This window comes from Calidris pugnax, unplaced genomic scaffold (assembly GCF_001431845.1).
Source record: "Calidris pugnax isolate Ruff unplaced genomic scaffold, ASM143184v1 scaffold24, whole genome shotgun sequence".
Classification (NCBI taxonomy): Eukaryota; Metazoa; Chordata; class Aves; order Charadriiformes; family Scolopacidae; genus Calidris; species Calidris pugnax.
Genome location: NW_015090922.1, coordinates 22,114,028 through 22,141,814, shown reverse-complemented (window position 1 = coordinate 22,141,814; position 27,787 = coordinate 22,114,028). Strand labels below are relative to the sequence as shown.

General features: G+C 39.4%; 1 protein-coding gene across 2 annotated transcripts in view; it reads right to left on the bottom strand.

Annotated features, from left to right (window-relative positions):
• The window catches only part of PLD5 (phospholipase D family member 5), a 166,804-nt gene that overhangs the window by 32,107 nt on the left and 106,910 nt on the right, over positions 1-27,787 (bottom strand). For both annotated transcript variants that reach the window (XM_014951197.1, XM_014951198.1), the window contains exon 4: positions 22,930-23,044. In XM_014951197.1, coding sequence (XP_014806683.1) covers positions 22,930-23,044 — 115 coding nt within the window. The remainder of the gene's footprint in view (positions 1-22,929; positions 23,045-27,787) is intronic.

The window sequence follows — 27,787 nt, the reverse complement described above, 5'->3', positions numbered from 1 at the left end:
ACAACACACCTACATCAAACAGGTTATAAATGAAATGTTAGGATTTTTGTACACGAAAGGTAAAACAGCCAGAAACAACAATGAGCTTCCGTCTCATCACTGAGAGCCTAAAATAAACACAGTTTAAAAACATTTTTGAAACAGCCAATGCCAAACGAAAATGCCGATTGCTCAGGTTACAACAGGGGACTATTTAACCAGTAACACTAACATTAAAAAATGCAGACATTGTCAGTAACCTGGCACAAAATTCAAAAGTTGTAAAACACCAGGATTGGTGGGTGATGGGCATAACCAGTGGGATGGGACTACTACTGTAAAATATAATGTAGGCTTCAACTACCAAAATAGTGAATGTGGCAGTGCAGGAGGTATTGCTATCACACATACCATTAAAATCAAAACCTGGTACCCAATTTTTTTTCCTTGTGGAAACAACCAACTCATAAGGCTTGAGGAAACAGTATCTCCACATTCATTAAAAAAAAGTCATGTGTTGCAAACAGCAGCTGCTGTGCAGCCTACTAATGAGCCTTTAACTTTTGATGAAAAGAAACATGCATCAGTATTGATAATTGCCTCTGCTCCAGAAGCCCTTGAGATGTTTTGTTAAAATAGGCTTATCAGGCCTTCAACACAATCCATCATCCCTAGTGTGGTCCAGGTCCCATGAGAAAATTAAATTGGACTGATCAATATGTGAAGCCGTAACAGAACTCTTTATCATGCTGCAGACTCAATTACACAAAGCTGTGGGTCTACTGAGTTCAACCAGAAGGCACAATTTGTAGGCTTGATTGCTAATATAGATGCCAGACTCTTAAAAAATAAATCTAACAATTTTGTTTCACTGAAGATTAAACTGCAGGGTGAGATCTTACAGAAAACCAGCGCTGCCACTTAAAACTCAAGTGGATTTGCCTGTCTCGTAAAATTCGAAAGGTTGGGTCCGATTGCCTTATCTTTGCAGGAAAAAAGACCACTGTGTGGATCTAAGCATACTTTAAGTAACAGACATTTCTCCGAGTACTTTTTCTTCCAGGTGGGTAGGTTTTTACATTCTGTGTAAGGGAGATGAGATGCAGTCTGGGATGCACAGATGGGACCCTGCCCTTGAGAACCTGGACCTTCTCCATGTGATGGGAACACAGCCCCTGGGAGGTGCCAAGCTGCCACTTAGCCTCTTGCTTTGTCTCATAATGGAAGAAAACAAAAGACATTAGTAGTACTGCAAAAAGACTGACTTTATATCCATTTCCAAAAGAAATCCAATTCCCAAAGTAATCCCAAAGAAGAAGGATGGCACACGCAAGTGCCGTTTACCATTTCTAGTCTTGCAGTATCTTATTTGGTCTATCTGCCCACTCTCAGATACTCCACTAACAATGTCATGAAGGCTACAGGACAAGCTTGACTTCAAGAACAGGAACTCAATGCTAGGACCTTTCCTACATATTTGGAGTCAAAATACTAAGCCATCAGCAGGACTTGAATCAAGAGCTCATTACAGATACACTCCATCATATGCCTTCCAGAAGAGCACCGTGGTGCACCTGTGTTGCAGCATATGCTACCTGTGGATTTCACTGCTGCTCAAGCAAGGTCACCAGGCAGTTACACAAACTGGGAGACTCTTTTTCATGGTAGACTGCAGGAGGCCGAGGCTCACAGTGCTGCCACTCAGCCTCCAAGTCCACATTTATGCAACAGTCTAGAGAAGGTGCATCAGGAAGCTTTATATCCAATGCCTGTGAGCAGTCCAGAATACTAACGGGTTGTTCTGGTACAGGGACAACATCACTGAGCCAAATCATCTCTCTGGTTGATATGGTAAATCATTTTTGTAAAGAAGTCCCAGAAAGAGCAACTGTTTAGGCTGCTATTATCACAGCTGCCTTGAAAGCAAACATGCAAATTCTGCCTCCAACAGCTTTCAACAGCACCAGTTACAGGCTAAACTCACTCTGGAGTTAGCAAACATAACGCCCAAGAAACAGAAGCTGCATTTGCTTGTACCACGGCTAAAATTGGCCTTCTGTCTTCACAACTTTCTTACTTTCACTATAGTGTTTCTAAAACCAGAGAGAAAAATGGGAAATAGGAAGGACTTAAGGATTGAGAGGAGAGCCAGAGGTGTCTGGGAAGTTGCAGCAGCAGCGACAGCTGATTCACAACAAGCAGAACAAGGATGAGAAACATACCAAGAGCCCTGACCTCATTAGCCCCGACAGCAGAAAACAGTGCTGCAGCAGAAAAGAGGGTAGAGAGAAATAGAGATACATGATCTGGTGGCACATGTTGGGACTGTGCATCATGCAGAGCCCTGGGAGAAAGGGTTGTGGAGCCAGACTGGGCTCTGCTACCCCCTGCTAGAAGCGGGACCATTGTAAAGGTGGAGGAGATGAATGGGGGCTTTTGAACGCCTCTCCTTCCCCATTTTGGGAAAACATAGCTTGTCAAGTGCAGGCTGCAGAAACACAGCAGGTGGTGGAAGGGGGAGCACGTTGGGGCAGTTAGTAGAATGAGGAAGTGGGGAGGTTGTAGAGGGATCACAAAGTATAAGGGACAAAATTATACAAGGAAGAGCTAGTATATGAGGTGAGTTTGGCCAGTGAAAGCAACACTGCTTACAGCTCTATTGTATATTTACAGTTTGAACCTGATAAATGCTCCTGCACCACATCCAATCCACTGCGCATCTTCCAGCTGCTGTTCCCCACATCACCACCAAGCTGGCCACAGTAGGAGCAACTGCCCTCCTCTGCTTACCCCGTTCTTGCCATCCCCTTGCTCTCCTTATCATCGTGTCCATACCCTTTGCTCACAGCACTGTTTTTTTCCCTCTCCTAATTCTGTGTCTTCCCAAGCAAATACTCCAAGTAATGAAGACCTTAAAAAGGAGTCTGGCAATGTAAGCTGTGGCCTCTTTGCTTCACCCCATTTCTGACAGTCACTTGGCACACAAAGATACATGTTTTGATCTACACCTTTTGGAGAATGGCCTCAAGCCAAAGTCAAGAGCCAGGAACCCTAGAAATCAGAATCACAGAAAGATATGGGGTTGGAAGGGACCTCTGCAGATCATCTAGTCCAACCCCTCTGCCAGAGCAGGTCCACCTAGAGCAGGTTGCACAGGAACATGTCCAGGTGGGTTTTGAATGTCTCCAGAGAAGGAGACTCCACCACCTCTCTGGGCAGCCTGTTCCAGTGCTCTGCCACCCTCAAAATAAAGAAGTTCCTCCTCATGTTTAGATGGAACTTCTTATGTCCCCCATTACCTCTTGTCCTGTCACTGGGCACCACTGAAAAAAGACTAGCCCCATCCTCTTGACACCCACCCTTTAAGTATTTATAGGCGTTGATCGGATCCCCCCTCTCCAGACTAAAAAGACCCAAGTCCTTCAGCCTTTCCTCGTAAGAGAGATGTTCTAGGCCCCTGATCTTTGTAGCCCTTGCTCAGAAGCTCATGCTGAGCACAGCTGGTGCTCAAGCAGCCAACATGGCACCTTGCACAGCCCCTCTAAGAGGCTCGGCTGGAAGGCAGTACACGCGGTGCTTGCCACTGTGCTATAGACCTACTCTTTCAGCTAAACTGAGTTTTTAGATCAGTATAGATGCAGTTAATAATCATGTGCTAACTCAGAAAGGTCAAGAAAAGATCCGTTATTACCCCTAGGTCCCAAACTTATTTTTTAAAACACAATATATTCACTAGGATATGGATGTGTACACATATAGATATAAAAAGTAAATGTCTCCTTCCCTACATTTTGCAATAAACACTTTCATTTTATTTATTTGCTTTTGATTACAAACCTTAGCACAAAATGCACCATGAATAAAAATGATTTTTATTCCATGGAGACAAAAATCCAGGGTTTTCCATACCCTGCTCTCAAGTGGCAGAGTAGCTTTCTCACTGAGCAGACACAAGTAACCCAGGCAGAGGATCATGTCCCCAGGAATTGTCATGCTTTTTTCTTGACTGATTGCATGAAGTCTGGAGTTGTTCCAGAAGCCCCATTAGTGTGACCTGCCAGCACTCAGAGGAGGACAAGTACAAAAGCATAGGAATGCACAACTTGACAACATAGTTATTTTTACTATGTCTCTGAATGATTAAAAGACAAACTAGACTATTCACTATTTCTATGCTCTTTATGGAATATTGGATTTGAAATGCAATTTAAAGTCTGCCTGGCCCCAGAAGGATTAATGATTCAGGCTTACTCTAAAGAGAGAATACTCAAGGACTTTTAGGGAAATCTCTGATGATAATAATGTTAACTTTAAATCATTGCTCTCTGCTCCTTGCCCCCTTTTTTAAAAACTAGCAGGACTGAATGCAATCCACTCTGAGATTATATGCTACTCACCAGTCCAAACCCAGAGTAGTTTGGGAAAAAAAAAAAAAGGTAAAAAAGTATACAGTAAAAACCTTGATGCATATTCTTTAGCAGCTCCATATACATCTGCCACACAAAAAATGAAACTATATAAAGAAATTATGTTGTAGTGCAAGCCCAAGCAATCCTGAGAAACCCTTTGCAATACAAGTTCTGTTCACATCACCTTGGCCTGCCTTAAACTGTAGCACTCAAACACGTCTTCTTTCTGAATGAAATTTCCACTCACTCCCAATGTACCATCAGCCATAAACTATGTGCACACGCAGCTTCTCAAAACATCAACCCCCAAAGTTAATGCTGCCTGTAGTAAAATTAGGCTGTTTCTATGGAGATATTTTCACGAATAATTACTGTAATGCTTACTGCTTTATTTTACACCATCTGAGGTCACTCATACAAAGATAATTTTGAGGAAATCAGGGCACAGGAAAGGAATCTCTGACTGTAGTTCCATGGGCCCCTCCTCTCGGTCTGTCTCTGGAGAGATATGAGCACCTGCAGCAGCCACTGGAATTGTAATGGCCAGGCTCACGCGCTCAGGGCTGCGCCATGGGTGGGTCAGGGAAAATATGCAGAAAACACTCTGCTGCCACCGCTCATCTCCACTGGCCTGCTCCCCAGCTGGCTCACGTGTCTATGCCTGACTGGAGCTTGGAGAAAAGGCTGCTATGAGAGAGCTTCCCTCAGCAGATGGGCTCCAGTCAAGGATCTCCCTGTGGAGTTGTGGGTGTGAGAAGACAGGTCTCCGCTGCTGCCGGCTGATTTCCAGCCCCCTCCCCAGGAACTAAGCCAGCTTCTCGCCTGGTTCTCTTCCCTCCCCAGCAGAGTGTAACACGTTGTCGGGCTCTGTCCTGCACAACCAGGGAGAAAAAAATATCCCCTACACTCACCAGTGGTTTTTTGCTTTGTTTTTCACTCATTCAGTGAATTAAAATAGGTTCTGTGAGCCAGCACAGCCCCAGAAACTGCTCTATCCACACAGCTGAGGAAGCCAAGAGCAGAGTGTGGGGACAGGAGAGAGCAGGAAGAAAAAGAAATAGTGAGAAATGAGCATTACAAAACCCAGCTCTCTGTCTGAAAACAAAGTATTACAGAATTACAACTAGCATCGTTAAAATACCACCCCCACCCCCCCCACCACCATTAATAGTGGCATGAACAGATTTATTTTCAGCAAACCTCCTCCTTCCCTCCACCACGTCCTCAGCTGTGCCCAAGTAGCTTTTCCTGCGTCCAAGGAGTGAACTGGATCAGAAAATGGATCCAGGTTAAAAATGAATAAAAATAAAGTGATTATTTCAAATGAAGAACAATTCACTTGTCCAGCTCACCACATGGCTGTAAACAATTTTTCCAGCACATCTGAAGACACAGACCAAGTGTGGGAACCAGTGGCTTGCAGCTGGATGCAACCAGACGCAGGAACTGCTTATGCCAGTGCTGCCCTTTAAAGGTACGCCCACGTAATGGCAGCCTCCATTCCTCTCAAAATCAGGCCTCTGAGAAATTCAAGGTGGCAAGTCCCAGTACTTGTTTGCCTTTTATCTTGCATAACCATTTCCGCCTGCAAACAAAGCAGCTGGGAGGGCAATGCTGGCATTTGCTTGGGATGACATTTCCCACGCGCTTACACAGAGGCCCACAGTGACACAGAAGGTCCAGAGAAAACCCGTCAGAGGAGCCTCGTGTGTGCAGTTTGCTCACTGGATGCAGAATGGCAGGTTCTTGAGAACAAAGGAAAGGTCAGAATTAATTTCTTTCAACTGCTTGTTTAACTTCAGTGACATCTTGGGATGTCAAGGTAACATCTATTTAAATACACCCTTACAGTGGCTTCCAAGATGTCAAATGTTGGCCTTTGTTGCTAGCCCAAGTCATCAAAATACCGATTTCTCAGCTAAGTACCCTGATGTACGCAGAGTTCAGCCTAAAGGTGTTATGGCTCTCACCCATGTGAATGCATTTGCGCTGCCTGCTAGGCCCTTTTGATTTACTCAGCAGAAAAAATGGACATATAACCAAATATAACCAAAAGGCTTCCCACGCCACGTCACTGGCGAGATGAAAGAGAAGCCTGACAATATTTCTTTGTAATACTTAACAACCCAGCTAAACGTAATTTCTGATTCACTGACAAAAAGCCGAAGGTCGATCTTAATGCAGGGTGGGCAAACCGTGACAAATGAGACAGCATAGGGATGAGAGGTCTCCTCTTCACCCACAGAACAGATACAGCATAGGACACTCTACTTGACCTTCCTTTTTGAAGAGCAGGTACCTCAGCCGATTAACCGCGTGTATGCATTTTTAATTAACCTATGCACAAAATTTTAGACTCCAAACAAGGAAGAAACTCATACGACTACAGGCCCCTGGTCAGTCCAAAGATGAAACAAACTCATGGCTTTCTTATTTTCACCCACAAGACAGAGTGCTTCCATAAATCCATAATGCACTGGAATTCCATAAGGAAAACCACAAAATGCAGTGCAGCCCATGTTAAAAAAAACCCCAGTATTTAGACACAGGATTTGAAGCCTGATACCCCTTTCTCTAATGCAGAATATATAATAACATGGATTTTAAAAGTAAATAAACTTTGCTACCCCGTGGGTTTTTATTATTTGCAATGTAATAGTTCTTTCCTTTCTTAGCACTTTTTCTTAAAACCTGTGGAGTGTACTTGACTTTTTATTTAATATTTTTAATATATAAACATCTATTCTATTCTTAAGAAAGACACATCCGTGTCACCATGTCCTTGGAACATGCTGCCACTCAGTAGATATTTGATAAGCAAGTACCCCACAAATGCAAGCAGCCAACACTACGATTCATTACATGGAACAATTCAGGAAAGAAGACATACTTCAACTCTACGCTTTCCTACCTGGGTTTGGCCTCTGAAGTCAGTGATTTCTGTACCGTATCTGCTATAGAAACCCTTACGGTTTGGGACAAAGTTTAGGACTCCCATTTTAGAATATCTTAAAAACATAATGAAATCGAGTCTGTGCACAATGATCTATTGTAACTTAAAGAGATCCAAACAGCTTTTCCTTGCCCTGTAATAATTTCATTGAAAGTAGCAAACATTTTATGCCTCTTTTAACAGGTTTTGCTGCCTCATACAACAAACATGAGAGAAATACTCACATTTTGCACTGACTTGACTCTGACATCAGGATTTTTCAATCAAATTTTTACTTCTTTTTGAGATATTTAAGGTATTTCATATCAATAGTCATAGATTATTTTGAATAAAACTTTGAATAATAAGAGCACTGATGATCAGTTCAATTCTTTCCTCTTAGCAGAACTCAGCATTCCTCTAAATAGCATTTTCTGAGTATAAATCTGTTTTGTGAGTTTGATGATTCAGTAGAGTCTGTAAGATAGCTTACAACAAATTTTGATAGAATGTTTTTTAAAAAAAATCCACATCTTTTTTTGCCCTTCATTATTGGAGAGCAGACTGCTCATTTACCAGATGAAGCTATAAAAGTGATTGCTTTAGAAATTGGAAAAAGTAATTTTCTTACTTAGTTGATTCAGGCGACAAAGCATATTACTGCTTAAAGAAAGACCATAATACTATCAGTAAAGGCATAACTACAGTTGGATTGTGGCCTTCTTTCTTTGCCTAATTATAATCGCATCTATTTTTAATATAATAGAAAGCTATTTTCAATATAATAGATTAGTAAACTCACACACTGATTACCCCACACCCCTTCAAAGACTCTTTTCTTTACTTGGATTATCATTACGAAGCACTAAATTTGTTTATATACTTACTAGATGAAACATCCAAGAATTCAGGAATATTTTTCATCTTAACACATGAGGAATTAGAATCACAACCTTAATTCTTGGAAACATCCAAGAATTCAGGGACATTTTTCGTCTTGACACATTAGGAATTACAATCACAACCGTCTATGAATGAACAAGGATAAACCCTACCAAAAAATGAAGAGACTATTTATACCTATCTTTCTTTTTAAATTATCAACATGATTTCATTCTGGTATTTACATATTCTAAAACCATCAGTATTGAGAACAGTCACTTCCAAATATCCTGACCAGCAATAACAATGCTTGTGCAAACATTCCCAAAATGTGGTGCTCAGACATCCGTAGCTCTGCTTTGGATTCTGTTGTTTTCCCTCCTGTGAAGGGGAAATCTCAGATCTGGAAGGTGAAAAAGCATACTGCAGAGCAGGCAAAGAGGTGAGGACAAAGTATGCCTCCTCAGAGGGCAAATATTATTTGATCCTAAGCTACCGCTTTTTATTTTTACGGAACCTTCATAACAGAATTGACTTTTTTTCTGCATTTTCATTAACTGGTTCTCTAAGCAGCCCTAGAATACTATCCCTAGGCTACAAAAAGACAAGAGCACCCCCTGAACTGGCCATGGCCATACAAGGAAAGCAGAGGCACAGCCAGAACTGAGCCAGGTCTGCCAGTGGCCCAGTCATTTCTTTTTCCTACTTCTCACTTGCGTCTCAGCATCTTTCCTTACTTGGATCCTGACCTATTATCCTGCCAAGTCAGCTTTTGCATTTTCTGTTTTTTTTTCTTCAGATCATTGTTATCTCAATTCCAATTATTTTTCTCTCCTTTCATCTATGTTGTCACAAGCCCACCAAGAACACACTTTGCCTTTTGCCAGCATTCTTTTCTGATGTTTTCCAAAACTAATTACTCTATTTTCTGTTTCTGCCCTTCTCTTTCACCTGATTAATTTCTTCCTTTTATTTATTTTTCCCCACTATTTTCTCTACACATTTTTCTTCCTTCCTCTCCTGCACTCTCTCCCACTTCATCCTCAGTTCATCGTTTCACTCTTGCCCTTGCCCACTCATTCATTGTTTCATTTATCACATATACTCATTCAGTTATTCATTCACTCCCCAACTGTCCAATTACTTGAGGAACATATTTTGTTCTCTAACTACATAAGCCGCATGATAAATTGTCCAAGCCTTTACAAATACATTTGTGGGAAGGAAAAAGTATTTTTTCTTAAGAGTTTTAAGGCTAACCACGGCTTTGGGGTGCCCATTTTGGTCTTAATTTTTTTTTTTTTTTTTTTTTTTTTTTTTAGCATGTACCAGAACTCCTGCAGGTATTACCTCATGATAGACAAGATTAAAAAAAAAAAAGACAGAAGAAAGTTCTGATGATTGTTGCAGATTGGGACTGTGGGAATTTCTTCTTGCATTCTTAGTCCAAACAACAAATAAAGCTAAGCTTTTGTTTCTTACCATGGGCCTAAGGTTCTTGAAAGAACAAGGCAATTTTACAGCCTCACACAGAAGTGAGCACGTAGAACAGACACTGAAGCTCTGCTGTAGCAGACTGATGAGTCTCACACTTGATTTACTATTGTTCTGGCCAGCTTGTCAGATGTATTTTTTGAGGGCTTCAGCATTGTGGTTTGTTCACCCAGATACTTCATACATTAAAATGGAGATGTTTTAAATAGACAAATGGATGTAAATAGCATAATGTCAAAAGCAGAAAAATCCACACAGTGCACGGAGGAAAAATACAAAGCACGTCAGGAAAAAATGCTTGTCTTTGAGGAAATACATAGGGGATACAAATCAATAGCTTGTAAGTTAGCAGCTTTTTAACACAGATTGACTTTAACCCAAACAGCCGATTTGAAATGTAGAAAGCAAAATAAAAGGAAGCCACAATTCCACAGATACTATGTTACTAGTTGGGTGAAGGACACACACAATATACAGTCAATAAAAGTGACACCACACTGAAATCACGGAGGATTTTAGTGTCCCAGAGGGACTAGACCACAAGTATCATCTAATTTCTCCAGTATAAATATCAGCAACTGCCTGTGAAGGACAGCAATATAGCTATATTACTCCCCTGTGATATTTTGAACTGGTGGAGAACCAGGTCTGTAGGACTTCTCTTTCTTCTCCACTCCCGCATGAAAGCAATGAAAGATCAAACTGAAAGCAGCATTAGACATTAACAGGGTCATATGAAGCACAGGAGACAGTTCTACTGAGGGGGGTCGCGAATCAGGCCCTTGGAATAAAGACTGCTGCTGTAGGACCTCTCTCTTGTGTATTACAAAAGGCAAAATGAATGGAGCAAACAAGGGTGGAATTCAAGAGAAAAAGGATGGTCTCATATTTTAAGTTGCTTGAAACTACCCAAAATACTTGGATCTCACAGCTGATGTTCCACAAAGTTGCTCTGCATGAGACGGCAGGGCAGGGCTGGCACACGTCATTTTCTGAGGACTTAGTTTGAGCCCTTGAGGTCTAATCTTGTTCACAATGACACTGACACGTATTAAGTGTTACACAGTGATAAACAGTCTTCAAAAAACCAACTAAAACAACCAACAGATTGTGTGTGCTACAAACTGCTAGCAAAATAAGTGGATGCCTTGGCTATTACCCATGTCTTATTTCTTCATTGTAAAATGGAACTGAGCTATTCCTCCAATTCCTGTGAGCATCATGAACATTTATTCTTGAATATTCACAAAGCACTCTTATTTCAGTGTTAATAGCACAGGAAAAAAAAAACAAAAAACCAAGTTTGTCCCCAGATGAGGTCTTGGCCAGTGTTCAGTAAGCGAAAGAAGAGACAACACAATGAAAATGACAGTGAAATAAAATATTCTACACATGCTTACATGAGCATAAGAATCCCTGTGCACTGAATTTGATAGGGTCCAGTGAGAAGATTATGTAATATTCATCTAATGTCTGCATCAAAACTGCAAACAGATTGATGACATAAAAAGACACGATGCTAAGAATACATTTTTACCTACTATAAATGACCAATTAGAGAACGCATAAGCTGAGAAGCTACTGTTGATTTATTTTGAGCAATGCATAGTATTGATTAAAGCTGCAACTATAAAAAAGCCCCTGTGAGGATGACCACACTCTACTCCAGCTTGCTATCAATGTGACAACAACATCTGCATCCCAGAAGCCCATTCTGGTAGCATTTAATTTCAGAAAGAAGACCTTCATAACATAAGGATGCATGCCAAGAGAAAATTAAAGGCCAAAGAGAAAAATCTTCCTGGTTTCCTAGCAATACTTGAAAACGTTTTAATAGCATTTCAAAATAAACGTATGGTTACCAAAACCAAATACTCCTCTCCCAAGATATGATACAAGGACAGTTAAAAGGGAAGCTAAAGTAGAATGTTAGAGATAAAATGGTATCCTTCAGTGAGCAGATTTGAGTCCAAGCCAGAAAAGGAAAGAAAGAAGACGGAAAAGTGAACTCAGGCAAGCTAAATGTAAAACTATATAAAATGAATCAAAAATACTTTGAGGAAATATAGATACTGAAGCTGCAGAACACACTGCTACTGTGCGTAGTGTTTTGTGGATGACAAATATACAAATAGATTCAAAATAGATTGCACCAATTAAAGGAAAAAAAAATATGATCCAAGCCCCACAACATGTTGCTGAATTCTGTGACAAGGCAGTTCCTAACCTACAAATTGCTAAAAGGATATACAGAGTAAGGGGAATATCATCCTCCACTTGTTTTGGTTGTTATACTCCTTCTGTAAGCGTGCAGTTCTGCTGATGGCAGCAGTGCAGAAGACCGACCTTCAGTTTATTTCTGTTCTCTTATGGCCGAGAACAGTTGACCTTTTGCTTATGAACTGTTATTTTTGAAAGTTTGACATTGCAATCATCAAAATTTTCTTTTGACGTGATTTTGAAGCTTAGTATAGATATTATGTCATTCTAGATCTCTGCTGGTATTTTCCCCATCACTTTATGCAAACATGACTGCTGAGAGTAAAAGCATCAAGTGCAGGGACCTGCACTGTTTCGAGTCCCTGAAGTGACCATCCATTTATGCACCACATAATTACTAATATTTACACACTAGATATAGTTAATATTCTGTCCAAAGGAAAGAAAAGATGCTGAATGACCCCTGTGCTCAAGTGTAAGCATTAGAGACAATAACTCTAAAGGGTGTGCAATAAGAGATGGAAATAATGGGAGAGTAATGTAGAGATATTCTGGGAACTCTTCTTCCAGTTGAATTACTTTAAAACAAGCTTAATGTAGTTTACTTTCCAACCACTAGGCTGTGTAGAATTTCATAACAAACCAAAGTTCAGTAGAAGCCTAAGGTTCATTTGAAACTCAATATAGGAGATTACCAGAAATATCAGTATTAGCATGATAGTAGCAACTCCTTGTTACAAAGATAAAGCTTGGTAACTAAAGCCACATAAACCAGCAAGATTTGGTTACGTGGGTTTACTTTATGTTACTGTATGCAACAACCCAAGGGTAGGCACAGCCAAGTAGCCTTTCCGAAGTGTTCATCAAATGAAAACCAAATGGTGTCAGTCAAATGGCGTGAGCTTGGTTTGGACATTTATAAATGCTCTTAGATGCTTTTGATAACTTCTTACGTAACTTTGCACACACGATACTTTAATTGCAGGTTTGAAGCAGAGGTGTTATATTGGTTGAGCTAAGCAGCGAAGAAGCTAGAAAAATGTAAAAACATGTGCACAACTTTAGAGATCTAAGTGTCTGTGTCACCTCACTTCAGATGATGGTCTTCTCAGAGCTACCAAGGTTTGAAGTTGCATTTCAGTCTAGATGACATAAAGACCTCAAACAAGATAAGAGACCAAAGACTCACCATCACTGGGAAAGCTGAAGCCTGCTCCCAAACAGTAGCAAACAAAAATATACCAAATTATACCTGCAAGACTGCTGTGACTGACCAAGGTACAGCTCTAGGAAGATAGTCAGGCTTCAAGCAGATATTAAATATGTGAGAACCATGTCCATAAACAGACAAGACAAAATTCAACAGCAGTAAACTACCCTGCTTTCTTTGGACCCCTATGTAGGACCATTAGCCTTCATCTCTTTTCAGGATGAGATAGTGTTAGTGCTTTTGCATACAGGAGAAAGTATGGGGTGCCAAAATTTCTGCAAAGGGAGCACAGCGACCAAACAAATTTTTTCTGAGCTCAGATGGCCCTGGCAGCTCTTACCAGCACTTCCCATTAACTGTAGGTAGGAACTTGCATGCTATCCATATGTTTTAAAAATGTCGCAACTAATTTCTGCTAATGCCATCCGTTATTGGTTTCTCTGTACTAAAAAGTGTCAGTGACTCAAACCAACTACTTCCATACAGCAAAAATCCCTTCCAGCATGTAAACTATCAAGGAAGATTTGGAGGTGATCCCTGTGGTATGAACCTGCCACAGTGGGCCTGACCAGTTGCTACCAGACAAAAGCAATTTGGCTGTTCAGAAGACGGCCGATTATCAGCACTCATAGTCATGCTGGCGCTTATGAAATACAAAAGTACCCATTTCTGCCAAATCCACAAATACACACACGTTAGTAACAGACTCAAGTGCAATGACATGTGCAAACTGAAGTTACGTACTAAAATACTGATCAATCTACCGTGAAAGACTTTTTTGTTTACAAATTTCAAAGAAGAATAATTATGATATTGTTTCTACTAAACACCTAGCATCTTTAAAGTGCCTTACAATACATCCAGCCTTAATTCATCAAGAAAAAATGTAGTGTTATTTACTTATGGGTCTTTGAAACAATGGCTACAGATATTGAAAAGCATGCGACTGGTGTTTTACAATGCAAAAGTACACATTACCAATGGGAGGGTACTGTCCTTTTCCTCTCAGCAAACATATTAATTTCTAAGTAAAGTCTATAGGCATAGATGCTGTAGAGCTTAGAATTACAGTTTATTGCTTGCATATCCAGCTTTGGTGGGCACACAGATTTTGGCTTAAATTCACCTTTTCCCCCTCTCCCTCTTTGCAAAACAAGCCAGCACAACTCAAGGCCCCAGTTGCCTTCAGAATGTAAATTATGGTGAGGTTTTGGTTGGTTGGTTGGTTTGTTGGGTTTTTTTTTTCCTCTATTGGTTGTGGATGTGACAGCCTCATACTGCTAATTCTCTTGTGCTAGAGAAGTCTATAAAGCAGGCCAAACCTAAATATTCTAAAAGTTGGTGGGCTCCAGACTCATAAAATAAACTGTTTCACATTGTGATCTATTATGGTGCCTAATTTGGGGGTATTTGTGTGACCAGTGGAAGTTTTATTCCCAGATTAGGCATCTAGTTTCTTATACAACCTATAATAAAAATTGGACTATCAGCAGGTTATTTCTTTTTTTTTGAGCTAAAAGACATCTAAACTAGGCAGCAGGCAATGCCAATGTATGTTGTTTACCCCAGTCCCTCATTTGGAATGGCACAGAAGGATCAATTCTCTAATGAAGTTTCAAAATCCCATCCTACAATCAGAAGCTTAAAATAATTCTTTCAGAAATAAGGGCATGACATTTTTTTCAAAATATATCTGGTGGCAAGAGAAGGAGCAGAAGCAGAGCAGGGGCTGGAGGCTAGGTTTCTTCCATCCCAAATGAATGTGCGACTACTATAGAGTTATCTTTAAATGCAGACAGACATTATAAGATTTTCTGCAAACCAATAGATCTCAAATAGGAGGGACCAAGGGAGCGCCACTACAGAATACTCTCTGCACTTCCCAATCCTTTGTGAATGCAAATTCTGTTTTACAATGTTTTATTAGCTTAAACGATTTGCTTTCTGTCAGGTGTCTGGTAAGACAGACAGCTCTTCTTCAAGTTGACAATTTAGAAGCCTTCAGACAGAGCAGGATTTTTAACCTTATCTTCTGCTACTCACGCTGATGCTCTGTGTCAAAGACATTCTCTGTACGCATGTCAAAGATGTAACAAAAATGCTGCCCACCTGCTCTTTTCAGCCACATTTCATAAAGTTGGACAAGGCTTACCTTACATTGCAGGGTCTAGCTCCCCAACTGAAACAAATGAGAAACATTGCACATGAGTTCTCATGGGATTTAGGCACAAAACCAATGTCGAACATTTCCCTGCTATCAATATGTTAGTGGATGTGTGTACACTTCTCAAGATAAACTGAGGTAAGAGAGTGTAGGTGCCTAAAAAGGAAGATGTTTACCCAAAACCCAAGCAAACAGGAGCTTCTGCATGTTAGTGTTGCCTGGATGTTAGGTAAATGCTTGAATCTGACGCAAAACTGGTACCTTCTTCTTTCTTTTCAGATGGGATACAACTAGTTTTGGAAGTTCTGCTCGGTATTTCTCATTATGCAGAACTCTGTCAAAGGTATTATGCAGGTTCTAAGAGGAAAAGAACATAATGAGATCTTTCATCTTGGAATTGACTTTAAGGTTGCTTGTCACAGGCTGAAAGTTATCAAGAACATATCAGGAAACACTATCCAGCAGCAACTAATAAAATCTGAATCAAAGCACGCACCTGCTCTGTTGTGGGTACCCAAGGAATATAAAATAATAATAAAAAAGAATAAGTTCTGACTCATAATAAATAAAAATATAAAAATGAATTTAAAAATCAGATGCCAAAGGCCTTGCCAGTACAATTTTCACTAACTGCCTTTTGAACGCTCTCATTTTAAGGTATGGCTTAGGCAGAGTTGTAGAAAAATGTCAACATTTAAAATCTGAAAGTAATAGGAGCAGGGATTTCTGCCCCTCTGTTCTCATCCCCCTTTTTTTAACTCTATGAAACTCAGATCCAAATTACTTGCTTCCTTGAGGAGGAATCATGCCTAGTCTACTGGTCCTCTCAAAGAATCCTACTTACTTATTCCTGAAAAATCATAGGAAAAAAATAGTCTATTTTATTTTTGGTACTGCTGAGCAGAAGCTTATCCCATCTTGAAAACCCTTCTGTCTCATGTAGTCTTGGAGAATGCAGACTGATCAAGAAAGCAATGGAACTACTCCATTCAATATCTTGCATAAAACCATCAGCTGACCTTCAGCTCTCAAGGGCACTCTTGTGGAGCATGTATCGGATAATATTATTTTCATGGTACATTGTGCAAAAACTGGCCATCTGGACAGGCAAAAATCCCTTTGAGACTGAGCTTCAGGATTCCAGTTTCCCATTTTATGAATGGAGCGTATTTTATTTTTAGACTTTGCAGAGTTTTCACATTGATTCTCAACATTATGTTCACATGAAGAGGAATTGAACCTTACTTAGAATCATAGAAGCATAGAAAAGCCCAGATTAGAAGGGTCCTCAGAAGATCATCTGGCCAAACCTGTTGTGGGAAAGGGAGCCTAAATGAGATCACCTAGCACCCTGTCCAGTCACATCTTGAAAACCTACAGTGCTTTAGACTCTACCATGCCCCTAGGGAGGTTGTTCCAGTGAATGATTGTTCTTACTGTAAAAAAAAATCTTTCCTATGTTGAGATGAATGTAGTTAAACACATAAATTTATGTTCTCCTTCCAAATCAATAAGGAACTATTAAAACTGCTTTAGAAACCAGTCTGGGCCTTTCCCATGCACCAGAGCCAAATACTTATGAGGCCACTCTTCATTTATCTACTTTCTTCGTCAAATTGCCAGTGATAGCTCTTTCATAATCTGCTCACAGTCCACTGTCCCCATATTTGGAACATTTTCTCTAATACTGAAAACAAATATTCTGGGCTGAATGTAAATCGATGTCATCATGGTTTACCCTACCAATGGCTTTCACAAAACCCCAAGTCTCTCACAACCCAAATGTGTTTTAGGCTGAGAGAAACTTATCAGGAAATGCCCTCTCTTTCTTCTATATCTTTATCTTTTCCATACCAAGCTGGACTGATGATCCCAAGTGATCTCCATCTTTTCTATGGCATAACACAAGTTTTTCAGTCCTTCTATAATGTTAATAATATGACATCATCTTCCCATTCCCTCACAAACAGACAGGGAAAGGGAACATGTTTGTGTCCAAAGGTAAAAATTAGTCATGTCCCACAAGCATCACAGCTCTAAAACTATGCAGCACATTAAGTGTGTCAACAGTAGACAGAATATGGGACCAAACACATTTCAGCTGATATATAAATCATATTCACTATTGCTATCCTCCATGCAACAATTTCATTAAAACAACAGTACAGGAAAACCCCAAACCACTAGGCATTACATGAACTCTGAACTTTCTGGTGCCACATCAGATCAAGCCTATTTAAGCCAGGTTCCAGTGGTCCTACTTCCCTTGCCAACTCCAGCTCCATGTTTCCCGTCTCTGTGTTAACCCAGCATTTACACCTGTGAGATCATACACTGAATAATGCGCAAATCTAATGCAAGTGACAACTAAGCCAGCCAGAAAGAAACAGTCTGTAGCCAAATCAGCCACCTGAACTGTCTTACCACATGATCACTGGTGCAAGGAAGAAGGCAGGTACAACATATAGTGGGGAAGGCAAAGAGGAGACTGGAATCATGCAGCTACGTGGATATAAACTTATTTTATTTGTCACGGAATGGTATCTGTTAGTGTTTGCAATCTAAAGAACACAAATAAAAGCACAAAACACTTCTAGAGCTCCACTTTCTACTAATTTCTTTGTCTCCCTGCAATAACAGAACTTCTTTGTTTCTCTGGTTTTGTTGTAGCTGGTTAAGAGAGAGGGTAATCCTGTGCACTAACTGCTCAGTGAGTAACAGCTGCACATGTGGTCTAGGGATTAGATCCTGCCCTAGCACAAAGACTTTCTATTATTCTCCAGTTTCATACTAACATTCAATAGCTATTAGTTGAGTTAGCTGATTTTTATTTTTTAAATCACATTGTGACACGAACAGACTCCTCTCTTCAAATCTGCCTCAGTCAGCACTGACAAAACAAAAAACATTTCTTGAAAATATATGAAAAATGATTCATGAAAAGGGAGTAAAAAGGAAAAAAAAAATTAAAAAGGGGGGGGCAGGAAGCAAGTAGAAAAGGAATTAAGCAATGCAAATTGAAGAAAGGAAATCCTTTGGCATGTCTTAAAAAGCATGAATGTTGTCAGCTAAAATAAGATTGCAATTAGTAACGGATTTAGAGTCTGTACACGTAAGAAATGATACAACAACCTGCTAATTGGAGACAATACTATTCAAATGTTACTGAAGAACAAAGACTAGCACATAATTATGTGCAAGGAGTGGGAGGGTTACAAGAAATGTTTCAATCTAGTAGACCGAAGCACAGCTGAGAAAAGGCTAAAACAATAACCTTGAAAACAAGCATTAATAAGCTACTGTCACAGTGCAAGGAGGACAAAGAAGAACATGTTTGTTTATACAGTGAGCCAAATTTTGCTTACAGGCAAAAGAGATTGGTACATATATGCTTAGTATTTGTATAAATATGTGAAAATGAAATACGGCTTTGATATTGATTATAGAGAAGGACGACTTCACACCCTAGGACTGCACATTAGAAAAGGTCCTACAAAAATAACATCATAGTTTATAGCCTGTTTACTAATAATTTTGACAACGTGAGCGGGGAGAACTGTCACACATGGTTGATTTTTTAAAATTACAAATATACCTTTCTTTTTTTTTAATTATGACTATGCTGAGATCTGGCTTTTGGTGCCTGTGCTGCCATTAATAATTCCTAGTTGTCCCTGAGAGACAGAAACAGCAAGTGACCTCACCTAACAGTCATGTTGTAAAAAGAAATTCATTAATACTGTATTTGCGGAGTGCTCAGATACCACAGTGAGAAGCAGCATGGAAAAGCCTATGAGGAAATTAATCATTCTGCATTCAGTGCAGGATCTGGCAGATGTGCAATAAAGAACGCCTGGAGACATACATTAAATATGAAGATTAAAAAAGATTTTAGCCATTACCAGCAGAAATAATATCTCCTGAATGAGCCTTAGGCACTAAATGTTTGATCTATTCTCATTCAATACACGGGAAAAACTTGTGATTAATGTGGTAAGATTATAGTAAGTACCAGCCAGGTATCCTATGCAAAATATAGCATCTGATAATGTAATTAAAGTCTATCATAAATAAATGTTGGGGCTAGTAGTTCTTCATTTCCACATGCTTAATTTTGCAACTAAAAAACACTCCCACAGCGCAACAATTATTACCAAATGTACATTATCTCAGCACTCAGAGGCTCCTATCACCCCAGCTTTAGGTATGTTATGTGTTAGCACAGTAAATCAATCCATGTTTCAAGCTGCAGCTGCTAGACTACTTCTGTAATCAAGATACCCTGTTTTACAGTTAACTCAAGTGAGTCAGTATAACAAAGACATGACCAAAAAAAAGGTTTAACAGTAGTGACAAACCTCAAGGTTCACAGCTAGCTCAGATATCTGAACTAATATCGCAACTGTAAATTATTAATTTTATTTTACTCTACATCAGTTCAATTCTGCTCTCCCATCCACATAAGCTATCCTTTATCTTACCCCATCAGTTCAAATCTGAAGTCAGTTTTCAACTGTCTCCTCTGTTAATCAGGGATGGCTGCTGCAGAGGAAGAATGTGTAGGGAGGACTCTAGGATGCACCCCTGGGTTGGAAAAGGTCTATCAAAGCTGCTTTCTGCAAAACTGCAGCATCCTTAAAGGTTCCCGGGCAGTATAACAACTGGTACATCCTGGGGCTGACACCAAATTATCCCTCATCCTGACCCCAGAAACCAGCCTGCACAGCATAGGGACACAGCTCAGGGGTACTGATCACCCCGTCTGCTGAAAAGAAAGGCAAGGCACTTCCACCTGCTCTCTGCAAGAGCAACCGTCTCTCACGTTTAGTAGGACAGCCCACCACCTGGAAACAGTCTGGCTCTCACATAGAGTCTGCCTCAGAAGGAAGAGGCTAGCCTGTGCTTACCTAGCCCGGCGAAGGCAGGCTCGGGAAGGCACAGAACTCCAAGAGCCCCAAATGCATCTGTTCTCACTCCAGGCTACTGCCCATGGCTCAGGCTCCAAGCATATTTGCTGCTTAGAAACAATCAGCTAAGTTTATCAGCTGGTGAAAGACAGAATCGTGCTTGGACTCTGCCTAATTCAGACAGATACCGCAAGTGGGAGTTTGGGTCCGTTCAGCCAAACGTATTCTGGTTCTCCATCTTGAGAAGCTTCAAAATTTGGCTGAGCTATTGATGTATTTACCACTTTCTTTCCCACAAGAGGAACATTTCTATTAAAAAAAGGTGCCTGGCATACTTTCTAAGACAAATCTGACCAGTTGCACAGAAAAAAAATAAAATTAGCGATTTTCATGAATATACATGTCCAAATGATGATGCACAGTTCCATTTCAAGGATCAATTCTGAACTGATTCCTGAGGATGCAGGTGGCCAGTGCCTCACAAGCGAAGAGATTAATTTTTTTAGTAGACAGATCTTCTGGGATAGAATAGGAAAGCTTAATGGTATGTTTGTCCTCAGCTAAAACAATGGCAGCAGGTAACAGTAGGTTTTTTTCTCCAGCAGACATGACAAAGGCTAATATAGATACATTTTTACTTTTTCTATTTACTGTGTTATTAATATTATTGGAAATAGGGGTAGTTTTTTTTTTTTTAAGCTCGCCTGACAGTTAACTTCTAATTGACACAAGCAGAACATGAATCTGCTGTTCATAAAAGCTCTGCTCATTTCAACATAAAATTAAGACAATTAAATCTGATCGACTGTTAAAACTAACTCATCTCTTTTCAGGAACACAAAAACAAATAAAGATTTACCTAGCTTTTCTGGAGATAAAAAACAAACAGCAAACCTAAATGCAGATGAAAGGCTTGCAACAGAGCTAGCGATCACAATGTAATAATCAGGACAATCTAACAAAAATACCAGAATTTATAGATATTAGTAAAACAAAATATGAAATGAGAAAAAATCTCATTCATAGTGAGAAAAATCAGTGAGTTATAATATTAACCTTTGAAGGCCAACAGTACGCAATGATATAGACAATTACAAGGTTCAAAGAAAATGACAGCAAAATTCCCAAGAATTACTATATAAAAGCAATTTTCTCAGATTCCTTGTAGCTCAGAGCTCTCAAATATATTGATCACTTCATTTGAATACTCTAAAATTTCCTGTGTTATAAATCTGAACAAGGCATAAGGAAAACTGAAGCTAGTAAAATTGTTCTGTTTGTTCAAAAAGCTCCCAGGTCTGACATGCTCACATAAAGTGAAGGAAGCGTTAATGACAAATATCTCTCCCTTTTCTAGCTAAAAATTTCGCTTGTCTTTTTTTGAAAGAGGACAGCTTTTGATATTGGGTATTTCATAAATGATAGATAAAATATCTATTGTCAGGTATATCAAGTCAGGTACAGGCCCTACCTCTCATCTCTGACTGGTAGGAACTTGGGACGTTAGAATCATAGGGAAAAGAAAACATGTTTTCAAAGACAGTTTCACGGCCATTGTATTAAAACATCTATTTCTTTTTCAACAAATCAGAAAAAGATAATTCCTTACTTCACAGATGTCTGACAAGGCTGATGTATTCTTACTGGTTATCAAAGGATGGCTATCACTTTTGGTTACATAACTGAAATAATCAAAGTCCTGGAATAGGCAGTGTTCTGAAATGACAAGTCTCTGTAGTTATTACATTTAAGTAACATATTAGTCTTGATCAAAAGATTATCTCTTTAAGGGACTAGGACTTCCATTAGTAATTTTCTTTTACTTGCCTAGTCAGGAGATTACAAGGAATTTAAACAAATAAAAACTGATTTTTGTTGGAAAAGGTTTTTCTTTATTCTTTACCCTAAACAGACATGCAATGTTAGAGTGCTGCTACATATAGCAACTGCTTTGCTTATTTCATTTTTTAGAATTCTCTTTGTGATCCATATAGTATTCTGTTTCAAAAATGATCACCATGAAAATATATAGTTTCTTTTTGCTCTTTGAAAAATGTATCCAACCTTTAAAAAGTCATACTTTCATCAGATTATAGAGATAATTAGCATTTATTATTCAGGACAAGTGTGAGATTGTTAGAGCTCCTAAAAGATTCTAATTTCTTTCAGCATATCTTAAACTCTCTGCTATTTTTCCACACAGTTTTACATAAAGCAAGTTTAGTCACATAGCACTAGTGTGTAATCCCTCTTCAGACAGGGATTGTAAACCTCAAAACAATGATTAGGAAAGCAAGTGCCTAAGAAATATACATAGCACAGAAAACCTATTGGCTGAATCTGACTGGTCTACTCCAGTGCTTCAGAATCGTCAGTACCATAAACATGTTTTTTATTAAATAATTTTGCCATTACTGAGGAAATGATCTTGTCCCACAAGGTATGAAAGCAGTCTCTCAGGTTATGTTGCCTACCATTAGAATGGCTATGATGAGTTTAAATACCTATGTAATCACTGCACCACCTTTTTGACCAGCTGCAAGCATCTACTCCAACTCCAGTACCAGAGTTTCAGATTTTTGATCACTATGAACCAGAGAAAGATGTGGGGTTATAGGTAACAGTGCTAAACCAATAGTTTGCATTTTATACATCATCTGAGTCTGCATTTTAAGTAAAAGGAACATTATGTATTAGTCAATGGCATAATAACATAAAGACCTCGGTCTTACCCTTTGTTTTCAAGTCGTTTAATACCTTTGATTCCACAGGAAGTATATCGCTCACTAGTTTTATCTCAATATTTCGGGATGCCAGTTCAAGCAATTTTTCAAAAAGACGCTGACCCTGGAAATAACATTAAAGGAAAGCAGAAAATGTAAGACACAGAATTGTTCAAACAGCATATCAACAAGTTAAATGCACAGTTAAAACAAAACCATATTGCACAACTGCTGAGTCTTCCTAGAGATGGTCAAATCTATGCTGAAGGTTAGCGACTCAGCTTTTCTTGGAGAAATACTGTTTTGAAGGCCAAACTCGCTTCTTCCTTTTCCCAGAGTGTGCAATACTATTGATGACAGGGGACATGCAGACAATTAAGTGTCCAGTTTTTTAATGCTGCATAACCATATTTTTTACAATAACTTTCTTCTAAATAATTAAATTGTGTTAAATCAGGATTAAAAGTGTAAGGAAAAGAGTTACTTATTCTATATTGAATGATTTTTTTAAGTGGTTCTAACCATAGTACAATACATTTTCAAGTGGTTGCATGCTCTTCTTTAGATGAGGTATACCAGGATGGAAAACAATAATGCTATTCCTTTTTACACTGCTATAACTTTACTGTTTAAACCTTATTTCTAACACAGAACAAATAAAAGGAAATCTCATACTGAACTAAATACTTGTTAAAACAGAAATCAAGATATTTGTTTCACATGAAAAATAAAATTTTAAATCACGGCATTTTTCCACAACCAAGAAACAAAGAAAGAGTAGACCTTCTGAATGCATAGTAAATGTTTAATTTTTAGATTTAATATTTTTACTTAAAGAAAAATGCTTAGTTAGAAGCATCTAACTACAGGATGTCAAGAATAAAATATTCAATGTACCACTACTGTGCTGTGTTTCTATAGGCACAGAGCCTGTTTTCTTACTGCCATTCTAGCTTACTACGGCGGACACCAATTACAATTAGTAGTCAAATACACAAAACCTTTGGGTTTAATCAGCTAACAAAGTGCCTGCCCTGCCTAAACAGCTCACTTTAGATTCAATATAATGCTGGATCCAAGGTAAAGCTAAAACAAAAAAGCAACAGTTGTATCAACTTTCAAACAAACACATAGAAGATAAAGCTTTCCACAAAACAGTTAGGCAATTCTCTGTACAAACTGTTACTCTAAAAATCTGTAAATGATCTTTTCCTATTCTAGAAAAACGGCCAATGCAAAAGAAGTTTGGGATGATGCAGTCTGATACAGCATGGACTATGAAAACATAGACAGAAGCCCTTGTGGCACTGTGAGCCTTGCTGGGATTTAAGCATTAAGCTGTCACAGAAAGTAGGTCTTCACCCTGTCTACAGTACAAACCTATTTTTTAGATTTACTTTTTTAATATTCACTTACTTTGAACGTAAACAGGAATACCAAAGACAAAACAGGAGTACCCATCCTCCTAAAAATATCTTTCTCAAAATTACAGAGCAGCCAGAAGCTGCAATGGAAACACAAAACTCCTGTTTAATGTTTCACTTTTGCAATATATGCCTGCCTGCTTGCTCAAATCCACCACATAGCTCCCTGCTCATCCTAGGGCTCACAGGAACTTAGTATCCAACAAAATACTGCCATAACGGAAACATTAGACAATAGCTAACAGAACAGGCAAACAAAAACACGCTTCTGCATGAAGCTCCAAGCGCTTCTTATACTCAGATTCAGCATTTATTGAAGTGACAAGGTGGTCCCATATGTAAGAAATAACACCCATGCTTTCACTCACACACCCAGCCCTCAAGGAGTATCTTTACCTCACCATCATGAAGGTGAAAGGATCCTTAATTTTCAAATCAGTGGTTGTGTTGGGTTTTTTTTAAGGAGAAGCAGGGCAGATGTTAGCAGAAGTAAGAATTAATGAGGTAATAGCATGGAGGGGATGGGAGCTGCACACAGAGTTAATGCAGCAGCTCCACTGTGATCCTGGGGGAGCAGAGGGGCACTAACCAGTATTCCTGGGTGCCCTGGTCCCCCCAAGAAGGTGTCTCCCACAACTGGCACAGACTGGCACTGCTACACTCCAGCTGAAGCCAGGACACGAAATCACTCTGCTGAGTTCCCAGCCCATGCTTTGCCCTGTCCCCCAGTCCCTTGGGGTGACAGGCTCCTGACATGCCAGAGTTCAGGCAGCTGTTGGCCCCACTTCTTCTGGGTTCACCAACTGGAGACACCACCAGTTTTGAGTTTAATTAGTTTTATCTCTGCAAAGACCAAGAAGGGAAAATTAAGGACTTAAAAGGCTTGCATGAAAAATAAATTAAATATAAATATTTTAAAATGAATTTTTTAGTTTCTAAATTTTTAATTTTTTTTTTTTTTTTTAAGTTTGGGATGATGCAGTCTGATACAGCATGGACTATGAAAACATAGACAGAAGCCCTTGTGGCACTGTGAGCCTTGCTGGGATTTAAGCATTAAGCTGTCACAGAAAGTAGGTCTTCACCCTGTCTACAGTACAAACCTATTTTTTAGATTTACTTTTTTAATATTCACTTACTTTGAACGTAAACAGGAATACCAAAGACAAAACAGGAGTACCCATCCTCCTAAAAATATCTTTCTCAAAATTACAGAGCAGCCAGAAGCTGCAATGGAAACACAAAACTCCTGTTTAATGTTTCACTTTTGCAATATATGCCTGCCTGCTTGCTCAAATCCACCACATAGCTCCCTGCTCATCCTAGGGCTCACAGGAACTTAGTATCCAACAAAATACTGCCATAACGGAAACATTAGACAATAGCTAACAGAACAGGCAAACAAAAACACGCTTCTGCATGAAGCTCCAAGCGCTTCTTATACTCAGATTCAGCATTTATTGAAGTGACAAGGTGGTCCCATATGTAAGAAATAACACCCATGCTTTCACTCACACACCCAGCCCTCAAGGAGTATCTTTACCTCACCATCATGAAGGTGAAAGGATCCTTAATTTTCAAATCAGTGGTTGTGTTGGGTTTTTTTTAAGGAGAAGCAGGGCAGATGTTAGCAGAAGTAAGAATTAATGAGGTAATAGCATGGAGGGGATGGGAGCTGCACACAGAGTTAATGCAGCAGCTCCACTGTGATCCTGGGGGAGCAGAGGGGCACTAACCAGTATTCCTGGGTGCCCTGGTCCCCCCAAGAGGGTGTCTCCCACAACTGGCACAGACTGGCACTGCTACACTCCAGCTGAAGCCAGGACACGAAATCACTCTGCTGAGTTCCCAGCCCATGCTTTGCCCTGTCCCCCAGTCCCTTGGGGTGACAGGCTCCTGACATGCCAGAGTTCAGGCAGCTGTTGGCCCCACTTCTTCTGGGTTCACCAACTGGAGACACCACCAGTTTTGAGTTTAATTAGTTTTATCTCTGCAAAGACCAAGAAGGGAAAATTAAGGACTTAAAAGGCTTGCATGAAAAATAAATTAAATATAAATATTTTAAAATGAATTTTTTAGTTTCTAAATTTTTAATTTTTTTTTTTTTTTTTATTCTACATATATATGTAGAAACTGCTATTTGGAAAGGTTCTATGAGCTGATTTAATTTACTGGGTCAAAAGACAAACAGGCACATGTTTTTTTGTTTGGGTTATCTGTAAAAAATTATTTTGACTAGAAGCATAGTACAAAGCTGTAACATACAAAAATAAACATGGAAAAAACATGTTTCAGGGGATGGTTTTTTACATTTTTTTCCCAATGTAATTATTTTTGAACAATATTACCACTTCATTTCTACCTGCACAAGATTTATTTACATATGATTTACAAAAGCTTTGATAAACAAGCCTAGACTTTCTGTATTAATTTTAACTTGGACAAAAAAGAACATGCCAGTGTTTCCTGAGTTTTACCTGATCCTAGTATGCCCTGCTGTGACCAAGACAGCATCCCTGATGGACCAACTGTCTTCCTCTTCCAGGCCATGCTGCCAGCTGAATGGTCCATTCTGTGGGTGAATAGATCACCTGGAGTGAAGCCCTGCATTCCAAGACATCCTCACTGAAAATACACCTCTCCTCCCATCAGGGACACCACAAGCTGTGCATTTATAATATCCTTTTTTGTCCAATTATGGTGAAACCTCAAATTGATAAAACATTTAAAGCATCTTTAAGTAGTGATGGTTAAGACTAGGAGTGCAGTCACCACAAATATGTGTGCTTATAGAGGTATACAAAAAAACACCGCCTGGTGCCAGAAGTGCAAAAAATTCCCTCTGTCTCATCTCTTGCTGCATCATCCCCGAGCAGGCATTCATATGCTCACCAAGGCTTAGTCCAGACACTAAACAACTATGAAAAATTCACAACTTGTTTTTAAAAATCTGTATGTACTATAGTAAAGAAGGGTACTAGAAATTCTTCCTTCATTGCTAAAGAACCCGGTCTTCTTCTCCATTAATATTAATTTGGAATCCAGTTTCTATACTTTCTGACATGTTTACTTGCAATTTTACTGTTTTGTTCTGTGAAAAGGAAAAAGACAGGACAGAAGGTCTGAAGAGTTTTGTCACTGCTGTCAGCACATTTGAAATGCTTGTGTTGAATACAAACCCTCGTGCTGTCATTCAGACCGCATTCCCTCTGCGAGACAGTACCAGGCTGCGGCGTGACTACATGACAGTGATCAGAATCATCTCTATATACTCAGCTTCTGAGGACTGAGAAACAGCAGCAGCCAAGTGCTATGAGACTGCAGAGTGCTACCTTATCCCATACCTGCATTTTAACAAACAATACCACTAGAAACCTGCCTATTTTGATAAAACATTCTCTCACACTTTTCACCGGGCTGTTTCAAATATCCTACTGGAAGTG